Genomic DNA, 13,391 nt, shown 5'->3' on the forward strand with positions numbered 1-13,391 from the left:
ACGTTTCTGAATGACAACACTGATTGACAACACAATGCACGCGTTTGACCACTTTATACACCTTTAGCGCATGGTTAATTTCTGATGTTTCTGAATGACAACACAGTGCACGCGTTTGACCACTTTATACACCTTTAGCACAGTAAATTACTGCGTTATGTATAACACAACATTTCCTGCGTTATAGAAGCCAATAATTCCACTAGTTTTTCAATAGAAGCCACTGATACCTTTTGAACACATTATATAAAGTGGATTTTGGATGAAAGGAAAACACAAAATTTTATCCAACTTCTAAATTTCATCCAACTTCTGCATTTTGTACTTCTAAATTAGTCAAAAATGGAGGATGTTCCAACTGTTAGGGTTTTTTTGTTTTGGGACGGAGAAATTATTTATGAGTCTAATAGTTTGCGTTATGACTCTCCCCCAAAATACCATGTTAAGTTTCCACTTAACTTAAAATACTCAAAATTACTCCAAGCCTTGTATAGTAGACTAGATGTTAGTAAGCGAGAATTTGATTTAACTATAATTGGGAGATATTCATTTTCTTTTACACCGCAAGGTTTAATTAGTTATGGACAGTGGCATATCGTAGACGATGACTCTTTGACTGGTTATTTGAAGGCGTCTTACAATAATAGGGAATGTATTACTTTGAACGTCCTTGAGATGTATGTAGAGAACGTCCGCATAAATCGCCAAGAGAACGTCCGCATAAATCGCCTTGAAGTCCCGGCTAGAGCTCCTCGGAAGCCCAAAATAGATCTTGTCGGAAAGCCCCGTCTAGTAGGGCTGGGCGTTCGGTCGGTTTGTAAAAAATGGGAACTGAAACCAAATCGAAATAACTTTGGTTCAGTTCGGTTTTTGCAATTTCGGTTTGGTTTATTCGGTTCGATTTATTCGGTTTAGATATGGAAACTTTCCCACAGCCACAAGTAGGCGTTTGGACAATTTCAAGCAATTTTTAACAAACATAAGCGAAAATTAGAGCAATGTTGTCTAAGCTCAGAGGAAATAGGAAACAGTAACAACATTAGTACATCTGAACAGGAGCAAAGTTGTCACATATAGAAAGACCAAAAAGAGACATACAATATATATATATATATATAACACAGTCACAACACGGAACATTAGCTAAAAGGGCTACTAATTGGGTTGGATATTTTAGTTTGGGATTGGGATGTGGGCCTCTTTAGTTTATTATTTATGGGCAGAAGCCCGATATATATATATATATATATATGTTTCAAGAAAAAAGTGGCTTGTTAAAATTCGATTTTTCGGTTTAACCGAATTAAATTTTGCATAAATCGAAAATCGAACCGAATTGTTGAAATCTTATAAATTTAAATCGAACCGAACCGAATAAACCGAAAAACCGAAATTAACTTCGGTTCGGTCGGTTTTTTTGGTTTGAACCGAAATATGCCCAGCCCTACCGTCTAGAATTCACTAGGAAATTCAGCCTGAAGTCACTGATGCGGAGCCTATGCATGAAAATACTTATCCTGACATGAGTACTTATGAAGACAATTTGAGGAGTCAAATGTCTCTGAAAACTTTAAGCCACCAATTTGATGGACAGTGGTTGTTGTTGTTGAATAATAATAATAATAATAATAATAATAATAATTATTATTATTATTATTATTATTATTATTATTATTATTATTGTTATTCATTAGTATGTTTATTATTATGTTTATTATGATGTTTATTATTATTAGTATGTTTATTATGTTTAGTAGCATATGTTTATGGTAACACTGATGTTGATTATAATTTTTAGGGGTTATACACCTGATATGAATAATATAGGGCAGTCCAACTATCCAACTATTCAACTATTCAAAAGATGCTCCTTCCATAAGTTTCGGTGCAGTTGATTACTATCGGTACGTCTACTTTTATCCATGTCAATAGTATTATATTTGATGTTTAGTAGTTAAAATATTCTAGTTTCTTGTGTAGGGAAAATTTTACACAAAATGAGCTCGTTGCACCAAACGTGGATCATTCCTCAAACCCATGCAATGTTAATTCTTATCGGTAGCTCCATTTTTATATCAAATAATATATATATATATATATATTGATGTTTGGTAGTTAATATATTTTACTTATTTTCTATAGGAAAAGACCTGCTCTGGATGGTGTTGATTGTCCGAATTATATAAATACCATTGAGTGATAGTGACGACATACCTATTGCAGAGGAAAGTGAGGATGAGGATATTAATCCTCAAAATCAATTACAAATGTTAGAAGCGACGATGAATAGTCCGTCTCAACATGAAGAACTGAATTCGCAGCACATATTTCACTCGCAAAAGTCAATGCCGCAAAGCCAATTTCAGCAGCAAGAACCGATACCGGAAGCGACCCCGATCTAGTGGCATTACAATGAGATTCCCTATCTTGATCATCTTTAAGATCGCCCTGATGCCTTTGACTTTACTAGAGATGATGATCATATTTCGTCGAAGATTGTGGAAAGAGCCAAACGATCTTGTAAAAGAGGATGCTCATATTGAAAAAAACATGATTTCCAACTAAAAAAAGTCGTTGCAAAGAGCTGCTAAGATTTATTACATCCAAGGATGAGGGAGTTCAAATTTGATGATTCCATTCGAACATATTAACGACTGGTTTGCAGGCAAAAAAATCAAAGTAGTCAATGGATGCTCCGTGGTAAGGAGACTGTTGATAAGATGTGGACTATTTCAAAGTTCTACACAAAGCAAACTCCTTATATGGGTGACCTCCTAGATAATCATTTCGATCTAGATACCAATATGATTGTTGCTGTCTTAGTTGACGACATTGCAAAAAGCCCAAGGTACCCCTTTTGCCTAAGTTTATTTTAATTTTGATGTTAATATGAGGTTCCTCGTTGCTATATGCTGATATTTCAACTTCTCCAGGTTCAAAATTAAAGAATGCATTGTTAACACCCAATTTTGTCCAGCCTCTCCTCCGAAACACCTATTTATACTTCTGGTATTTTGAGAATTTTTTTTAAAAAAAATATGCATTTAAGTTTTACTATAATTATTAGTCTCTTATTAACACCCTCGTTTTATTATTCTACTGCAGTTATTATTATCATTATTATTATTATTATTATTATTAATTATTATTATTATTCTTAAATTATCATTATTACTAATTGTCATTAATTATTATTATTCTTGTTATTTCCATTATCATCATTATTATTATTATTATTATTATTATTATTATTATTATTATTATTATTATTATTATTATTAATTACTAATCATTATTATCAGCGTTATTTTTGTTATTAATTATCAATCATCATTATCATCGTTATTTTATTATTAATTATTATCATTGTTTTTATCAATAATTGTTATTTATTATTATTATTATTATTAATTATTATCATTATTCTTATTGTTATTTTGTTATTAATTATCAATATTTGTTATCTACTATTATTATTATATCTATTATTATTTTTTATCATCATTATCATCAGCATTATCATTATTACCTTTATCATTATTGTCATTATTATTAGCAGTATTACTACTGCTATTTATTTGCTGCTATTATTTGGTATTATTGAAATTTGCATTTCTCAGCGTTTTACTGATTTTCGCATGCACACCGCATTTATTTCGCACATTTAAAATGATAGTGTTTATTTATTGTTAAAATATTATTGCACGGTCATTGCAACATCATATAATTTTGTTATCCGGATCTTTTATAATTACATATTTTCCGTACTAGGTGATATTCCGGCATCCTCAGTACACCGTTAATCTAAATGGGTCTTTTATTCAAATTTAGAAACCAAACTATTTCTTGCACTCGGTCCGTATTTTGACTTACCGGACCCCAAATCAAAGTCCGATTAATTCCTAATATTTTTGGACTAGCCCATATCGTTTATCTCAATTTTTTTAGACCAGTCCATGTCTTAATACTAGCCCATTCTTTTAATACCCAGTCTAAAAAATTCGACCCAATCCATTTATGGACCGGGTCCGACCCTTTTTCAAGAAAATAAGGGAAACCCTAAAAAGGGTTCCCCTTCATTTTCTTCTTCATTTTCCGCTGCGTCTTCATCTTCTCCCTTCCCCCACTTCTCCATCGCCACTCCACATCACCGCCGTCTCCATCGACACACCACTTCCTCTCCACTCCCTCGCCTTTCTCTCCGCCTCTTCTCCACCATACCCTGACATCATCACGCCCCACTGCCACCCTGACACCATACCACGTTACCACCCACTTCATCACTGACACCATCACTCCCCCATACCCCCACGTTACTTCCACTATACCACTGACACCCCACGCGTCTGACACCCCCACGCCTCTGTCACCCCACCACAGTCTGTTCCCTACTCCTCTTCTTCCTCCGTCATTTGTTCTTCAACCAAGAACCCTATAAATAGGGGGTTTTGAATCGTTGTCAGGGCTTGGTTTTCGATTCATGAAATCCCCTAAGAATCAAGTTTTTTCGAGCCGCAAAATCCTCTTAAACAAAGCATAAGCCGCCTAGAATTCCTCAAAAAATCAGTTTGTCTTCAGCAGTCGTAAGCTTATTTCAATATTGGGTCAAGAATACTAGTTCAGTTCGTATTCGTTTATTTTGTTGTTGCATCGAGCGTCGCAAGCTCGAATTTGGTAGTGTTCGAGCATAGATTGGAAACCCCGCGCCTCACTTCGCTGCATCCGAAGCAGGACCACCGCATACGAGTCCCTCGGATTCATCTTATTCCGCATTTGGTGTTGGGCTAAAAAGCCCAACGAAATCTCCTCCGTGTCCAGCCTCCCCTGTCCGCAGCAAGCATATAAAATATTATGGGTTAAGGCCCATATTACTGCAGCAACCCACAATAATGCAAAGAAGTTACTGGGCTAAAAAGCCAACTGCAGCAGATCAGCCATCCTTAATATATCTACTCTTGTATTTCGTTTTGTGCATTTAATTTGTATCATGCGACTAACTCTTTGTTTGCTTCATTTTCCTAGTTTAGATGAATCCTTATAAATTAGAAGGTTTAGTTTGGGAATGGGTAGTTAGTTCAAGGAAAAGAATTAAAGAATATTTTATAAACATGTTTTTTTAAAGTTATCTAAATTATGCATAAGTTTAGCCGAATGTAGTTAATAAAACATAATTTTGTTTATACTTCCGAAAATGCGAAGTTAATTAGTACCTCATCGTTTAGTTTGTTTCAAGTATTTATTAAAACATTGCACAAACTTGCGTTTTCTTCTATTTATTGTTTTATGCAAATCTTATTTTAAATAGCATTATTTCATAAATTTATTTTAAATGGCATTTGAAGTGTTTTTTTATGCAAATTATTATATTTTCTACAAATCTCATTCTAAATAGCATTTTTATTTAAAGCCTTATCAACTTTTCATAAGTTCTATTTTAAATGGCCTTTAAGATTTCCTCTTATGAAAATTATTATATTTTCTAAATAGCATTATTATATTTTCATTTAAAGCCTAACAACATTTATAAGTCTTATTTCAAAGTATTAGTATATTTTCTTTTTAAAACCCCAGCAGCATTTGCAAGTCGTTTTTCTTAAAGTTTAAGCACTATATTTGCACCTTCCACTTTAATTAGTTAACCTAAGTTTGGTCGGATAACCGTAAGTTAGCGGATTCTAAAGGATGCCTAACCCCTTCCCTTTAAGATAATATAGAACCCTTACCTAGAATCACACTGGTTAAGCAGACTATTAACGGAGGTTTAATTAGCATTACCTTAGTTAATAATTAGGTGTCCTAATTCACCGTAAAATCAATTAGGTGGCGACTCCTTAAAACAAAACAATTTAGGAATCTCCAATATGTTGTACTCCGCTTCAACCCGGTTAAAATGGGGTATAACAGCTTGGCGACTCCACTGGTGACTTCTAGGTTCTAACCATAACAAACTTAGGTTAATAATTAATTCGTTGGATGTTTGACTGTTTTCTTTATGTTTGCTTTTATTATTGCCTTGTTTGTTTCCTTTATGTTATTTTAAATGATTTCTTTATTATGTGAAATTTTCTATGTAATAATATGTTACTGCTTTCCTTAAATTGGCATTCCGTTCATATTTCCTCCACTTCTGGAAAACTCACACTATCACACGTACACGCGAGGTGTGTTTTGCGCACCCGCGAATTTTTTTCGTAGAATCCAAATTTTAGGGGAGTTGGCGTATGCGCGGGGTGCCCGAGTAACGGGGACCGTGTAGCCTTCTCACTCGAGTAGTCCGCTTGGGAACCTTGTGTCATAGTAAACCAAATCTCAGAAAACCCTAAGATAGAGCTAAGCTAAAACCCTTTTAAGGACATGCACGAGCCTAGGAGGCTTAATACCCAAGGTGTATTAAGTCCATTAGTAAACGTTACCAAAATGTCCAAGTGGGTTCATGACCCCAAGCGACGCTTATCATGTTATGTGTGCATTATTTGAAGTTGATTGTGCCAAATATCGACCATTGCTCTGATTAATTAAAACTTTAGGAGGGTGGGGTTTGACTAACCTTTTGTGATGCAGATAGCCATGAAGATCGCAAGTTTTGAAAGAAGCTTGAACGCAATTGAACTTAGCTTATTTTTAGAAATATTTTTTCCTTTTCTTATTTGGCATGTGATAAAGCTTAAAAATATTTATGTACTTCATTTTGGGAATAGACTCGTTTAATTAATTAAAGAGCAAATGGGATGACATATAATGGCACCTTCATCTCTCAAATACACGCTAGGCCTACCTCGGGCATAAGGTGGTCCCCTACGTATTAACACGCGTGGCTGTTATTTTATATACTTGTGTTATAAGCTTTTAAGTTGCGTGCTTGCTTGCTAAGTGGTTTACTTGAACTTATTTGCAATATGCTTGCTTTTGAATTTATTTGCGATTATCACCTGATGCCAAGCTCATTACTTAAAATTATTTGCAGGCTCTTATTTGAATTTATTTGTGAAAAGTTATTACTTGATATTTGCTAACATCATCTTTGTTTCAGAAGAAAAGTAAAATTCATATTTGCTTTGCCGCACAATTGCATATTGTTCATTAATTATTTTTGCATCATCCTCACCTCAAAAAAAAAAAAAACTATTTATTCCGCGGTTAGCGCACTTTAGCCACTCTAGAGCACCTTTAAGATCGTTCGCATTCTTAGCATGACTCCCGACAAATTTCTAATCATCGGAGGAAATTTCCTAATTTTCACATACATGAACTAGCCTTGAAAATCCTTAAAGTTAACTCTTATCATTCCAACTTTGTTTTAATAGGCATTCTCTTATCGTTATTTGCTTAGTTACTCAAATCTATTAGTGTTGAACAATTTGTCTCGCATCAAACTGCAAATTCTAGAGCTTTTTTTGTGTCCTTTTACGGGTATGATCTTCTGTCTCAAACGACGAAACATTTGACCCGTTAGCTCCATGCCTCGTAGAATCTATTTTGCACTCGGTTTACGTCATGGAACTTTTACTTTCAAATTCTATCATTTTCGGCATTTATCGTTTCTTAAATTGGTAGATGTCCAAATTTATTGGTCCAATCTATCAAATGACACTTCTCGATATTTGTTCGATTTTTGCCATCAAGTTGTTCAAGAATGACTGTTCAAGTACCTTGCTTCTGCGGAGTCTTCGCTCAGTCAATTGCGTCATTCTGGGTCGCTGAAATTTATCTTCGCGCACCCATTAATTTCAATTTTTGGCATGCAAGTCGAAGGACAATCTCATAGGTCTCATGTCCTTGACATTTTGCAACCCGCCAGTGCTTCGTAACTCTCGGGTACATTAAATTCAACTGTCTTGCGCCCGATCAATCATGATATTCTCTAAGCTAATCTCTTGCATTATTAAAAAAAAAAAAAACTTTTTACACAGCCCGAACTACGTTTGACCTGATTTCCTGTCGGATACAGGATACGTAGGCAGCCTATATAAGGTCCGGTCTTATTTACTACAAATTTTAATATTCCCCAAACGAAGGAGCATGAAACTGGGACAATTTTGGGATGCAACCAAGACATTTTTTCAATACGTCCTAAAACTGGGGCAAATGTTTTTAAAATATGCTGGAATTGGTTAGAATTAACTCAGAACCGAGCTTTGGCGTTCGATATGAGTCAACCTTTCTTCAAAATTGCATGTTCTACTCCAATGTAGTTTTCTTTTCTTCTGATTCATTCTCAACCGTTAGAGCTAAATAGCTGATGATTCATTTTCGTCCATTCGTTTCCTTTATATGACTCAAGTCGTCTGTAATCTAGAGCCTGCTTAATTAGATCACGAACTAATCTAACTTAAAGAAAAAAAAAGATATATTATTTTGGGCATTTACTTCATGCACTAACATTTTATTTTGTAAAGTTTTACTTTTCTCTTTAGAGGTTGTCTGGCATTGAACATTGTTTTGGCTGCGAATCTGCATTAAGGACGAGACTACAATGGCAGAGAGATTTGAAGCTTTCAACACCGGTATGGGTTTGGTGCAAGAACAAAACGATAGCAAGGGAAAAGTGGTTCGAAAAAATATTGTAGTCAATCTGGGAAATACCTTAAGCCTTCTTCCTAACACAACCTCAACTTCCAGCTCAATTTGTAACATTTCCTTAGCCATTTCGCCTCACTTAGATCCTACCTATACCATTCCACAAATGGCTTCAACCTACACTCCCGATCAAGTAGCGATAATTCCTAATCCTCAATTTTCCATAGCCACCACTCAATTCGAGAAAAGTAAGGAAAACGAACTGGCAATATCCCCATACAGGAGGCCTGGAAAGGAAATCAAGTCGCTTTACCATGAAGATTTGAGAAAAGAACTCCACAATTTGAGGAAAGTCGTTAATGAAGAGTTATGTTCAAGGAATTTCCAGATTTTGAAGTATGAAGATTTATGTGTGCATCCAAACGTTGAGCTTCCGTCAGGGTACAAAATACCTAAGTTTAACACTTTCAATGGGAAGGGAGATCCCGTCGCTCATTTAAAAGACTATTGCAGCAGATTAATTGGTATTGGACATATTGAAGCCGTACGAATGAGATTGTTCATTCAAAGTTTATCAGGATCAGCACTCTATTGGTACACTAAACAAGATTTTAGCAAATGGCTTACGTGGGAAGATATGGCCCGCGGATTTATAAAGCAATTCGAGTTTAACAATGGAGGCGATCCGCACATAGCCGATTTGCTTAGAATAAAGAAAACGCCACATGAGTCTTTCCAAGAATATGCCATACGATGGAGGTTAGAAGCTTCAAAAATACATCCTCCATTATCCGAGAGGGAATTGATCTCAACCTTCATCCAAATTCAGGAAGACTTATATTATGATAAGTTGCTCGGAGCTTGTGCACACAACTTCTCTGATTTGATTAGGATTGGTAGAGAACTAGAAAATGCCATTCAAGAAGGGAGAATTACAGATAGCTCAGCAACACAAGCCGTTCACCAAACCTTCCAAGCGGAGATACTAGGAAATTTGCAAAGTGAAATGAAGCAAAACCAATTTGCTTCCACGACTATGCATCAAGCGCAATGCCATAAAAATCACCAAACTTTTCAATCTTATGCCACTATGCAATGTCCTCGTCAGCAAAACTCCTAGCAAGGCTACCAACGACGGGTTCACCAAGCACAATCAAGCTCTCAACATAAAAAGAAGTGGAAATCTTTTTGCTTCACTACTCTAAATGAACCATTGGCAAATATATTTAAGAGGTTGAGTGCTAAGAGTATTCTACAACCAAAGAAGGGATTTATACCTAAGCATCCACCGCCAAACTTTGATTTATCTAAGAGTTGTGCTTATCACTCAAACATTCAAGGACATGACATTGAAGAATGTCCAGCACTAAGATTTAAGATTCAAAGCATGATTGGAAGTGGCAAGATAAAGCTACAGCTAGAGCCTTCAACCGGTAATATTGCAAACACAAAGACAACTGTTGTTAAGGGTGATTCATCGAAACTGGCACCAAGGCATTTGAAAAGAAAGCACGCAGACTGACAGGGACATCATCTCGCCACTCGAGAATATCATTCTCCACATGCCCATCTTTAGGAATAGCCGCTATCTTGTAATCTTTTCTAGACTTTAAATGAACTACGGTCGACCTGATTCCTGTTAGTAGCAGGATACGTAGGCGCCCATGTTGGGTCCGGTCTCAATAAATAAATGAACTACGGTCGACCTGATTCCTGTTAGTAGCAGGATACGTAGGCGCCCATGTTGGGTCCGGTCTCAATAAATAAAAATCCCAAGTTTCCTCCCATAGTCGAACTGGAGAAATTTTGCAGACGGCTTATCCCGAGCCATATTCACATAATCAGATTTCCGCAATGACATAGCAACGAGAAGCACAGATTCAAAGCCAAAGCTTCAATGTTCAACGCAAGGCAACCACTTCCTTTTATACTAACAAATTTTCTTTGAGTAACGCAGAACCGATTTTTAGCTGCTCCTCAACAATAATGCACGACATACGAATCTTAGCATCAAGAAAACATCACGAAAGTCATAAAGCAAATGATGATTCAAAATCAACACAAATTTCGAAACTCATAATTTTCTTTGAGCGTAGGAATTTTATTCATGGAAACATTTTAGCAAGGTGAAATATCACCAAGGTTTCCAGTTGCGGAAGCTGAAGTATGCTTACAGCTTTGCAGAGACTGCGCATCGAGCGGTTTGAATCTTCTTATAACACGCACAAATATTATTGCTTTCAAATGCTCTGCGCATGCACTACTATTTTAAATACCACGCACTGCATATGCACTACTGCTTTAAATTTCCCGCACTGCATGCACTGCTATTTTAAATACCACACACTGCATATGCACTATTGCTTTAAACTCCCCGCACTGCATGCACTACTATTTTAAATACCACGCACTTCATATACACTATTGCTTTAAATTTCCCGTACTGCATACGCACTACTGCTTTCAAATGTCCCGCACTGCAAAAGCACCGCACCTGCATTGCATTATTACTTTCAAATGCCCCGCAAAGGCACAACATCATTGTTCGCAAACGCACAGCATTTGGGTTCATCCACCCTAAAATAGGACATATTGGGTTCTTCCACCCTAAAATAGGATGCTTGGGTTCTTCCACCCTAAAATAGGATACTTGGGTTCTTCCACCCTAAAATAGGATATTTGGGTTCTTCCACCCTAAAATAGGATGCTTGGGTTAGTCCACCCTAAAATAGGATACTTGGATTCTTCCACCCTAAAATAGGATGCTTGGGTTCTTCCACCCTAAAATAGGATGCTTGGGTTCTTCCACCCTAAAATAGGATACTTGGGTTCGTCCACCCTAAAATAGGACATATTGGGTTCTTCCACCCTAAAATAGGATATATTGGGTTCGTCCACCCTAAAATAGGACATATTGGGTACTTCCACCCTAAAATAGGATGCTTGGGTACTTCCACCCTAAAATAGGATGCTTGGGTTCTTCCACCCTAAAATAGGATGCTTGGGTTCTTCCACCCTAAAATAGGATACTTGAGTTCGTCCACCCTAAAACAGGATACACAGGTTCTTCCACCCTAAAATAGGACATTTCGGGCTCAACCGCCTTTTATATGTTGAATGGGCTATGCACCGCCCCTTTGAAATTTTTACATAAGGCTGAGCACCGCCTTTTATATATTGCATGGGCTGTGCACCGCCCTTTGTAATTTCCGCATAAGGCTGAGCACCGCCTTTCATGTTGCATGGGCTGTGCACCGCCCATTTAAATTTCTGCATAAGGCTGTGCACCGCCTTTCATATGATGTATGGGCTGCGCACCGCCCTTTGCGTCGCTTTCATATATTGCCAGGGCCATGCACCGCCCTTCGTAATTTCTGCATAAGGCTGAGCACCGCCTTCCATATGATGCATGGGCTGCGCACCGCCCTTTGCATCGCTTTCATATATTGCCTGGGCCATGCACCGCCCTTTTTAGATTTCTGCATAAGGCTGTGCACCGCCTTCCATATGATGCATGGGCGGCGCACCGCCCTTTGCATCGCTTTCATATATTGCCTGGGCCATGCACCACCCTTTTAAATTTTCGCATAAGGCTGTGCACCGCCTTTTATATGATGCATGGGCTGCGCACCGCCCTTTGCATCGCTTTCATATATTGCTTGGGCCATGCACCGCCCTTTTTAAATTTTTCTGCATAAGGCTGTGCACCGCCTCTTATATGATGCATGGGTTGCGCACCGCCCTTTGCATCGCTTTTACATATTACTTGGGCCATGCACCGTCCTTTTAAATTTCTGCATAAGGCCATGCACCGCCTTTCATATGATGCCCGGGCTGCGCACCGCCTTTTGCATCGCTTTCATATCGCCTGGGCCATGCACCGCCCTTTTAAATTTCTGCATAAGGCCATGCACCGCCTTTCATATGACGCATGGGCTGCGCACCGCCCTTTGCATCGCTTTCATATTGCCTGGGCCATGCACCGCTCTTTTAAAATTTCTGCATAAGGCCATGCACCGCCTTTCATATGAGGCATGGGCTGCGCACCGCCCTTTTAAAATTTCCGCATGGGCTGCGCACCGCCCTTCGCATCGCTTTCATATATTACATGGGTCATGCACCGCCCTTTGTAATTCCTGCATAAGGCTGAGCACTGCTTTTCATATATTACATGGGCCATGCACCGCCCTTTGTAAATTTCTGCATAAGGCTGAGCACTGCCTTTCATATATCACATGGGCCATGCACCGCCCTTTTAAATTTCCGCATAAGGCCATTGCACCGCACCTGCCTTGTTTTATTATTTTATTAGTACCCTGCACATGCTTGCAGCCGCATTGCACCGCATTTGCGTCGCTGTATTTCAATATTTATTCTTACTGACTATTTTCATCTAGTTTTAGTTTCGCAGGAGCTTTAGCGCAACGTGGAACTATTTCTTCGGCAACGAACTGGGACAATACGTCGGGAAGGACAAGCAGACTTCTCGACAAGGGTCAAAGATCTACCTCGAACACTCGGCTCCAAATTCGAATTTCCCGTTCACATTCCAGCACAATCAATTTTCAGGGTTCTATCACAATACCCAGTGTCATCATAATTCGACACTGGGACAATATTTTTTGCGAAGATTCGCATCAAATCGTGAGTTGCCAGTCATAAGTGTCGTAGACATTCCAGAACTACACGCGGCCTGATTCTCGTACAGCCCGAGATATGTAGGCGATTCAGAGACCAGAATTCGGCTATAATACTCTTTACCTTTAGGCCCCATAATCCTTTAGCCGGGACAAAATAGGCTACTAAGTCAACGTCTTTGCCCTAATTTATACTTCTGGTATTTTGAGAATTTTTTTTTAAAAAAATATGCATTT

General features: G+C 37.8%; 1 protein-coding gene across 1 annotated transcript; it reads left to right on the top strand.

The window, feature by feature from the left end:
* The first annotated feature begins 8,473 nt into the window (after nucleotides 1-8,473).
* Nucleotides 8,474-9,637, top strand: LOC132600326 (uncharacterized). The gene has a single exon (XM_060313390.1). It carries the CDS (start codon nucleotides 8,474-8,476, stop codon nucleotides 9,635-9,637), a length of 1,164 nt encoding a protein of 387 aa, XP_060169373.1.
* Nucleotides 9,638-13,391: the final 3,754 nt, after the last annotated feature.

Source organism: Lycium barbarum, chromosome 6 (genome assembly GCF_019175385.1).
Source record: "Lycium barbarum isolate Lr01 chromosome 6, ASM1917538v2, whole genome shotgun sequence".
Classification (NCBI taxonomy): domain Eukaryota; kingdom Viridiplantae; phylum Streptophyta; class Magnoliopsida; order Solanales; family Solanaceae; genus Lycium; species Lycium barbarum.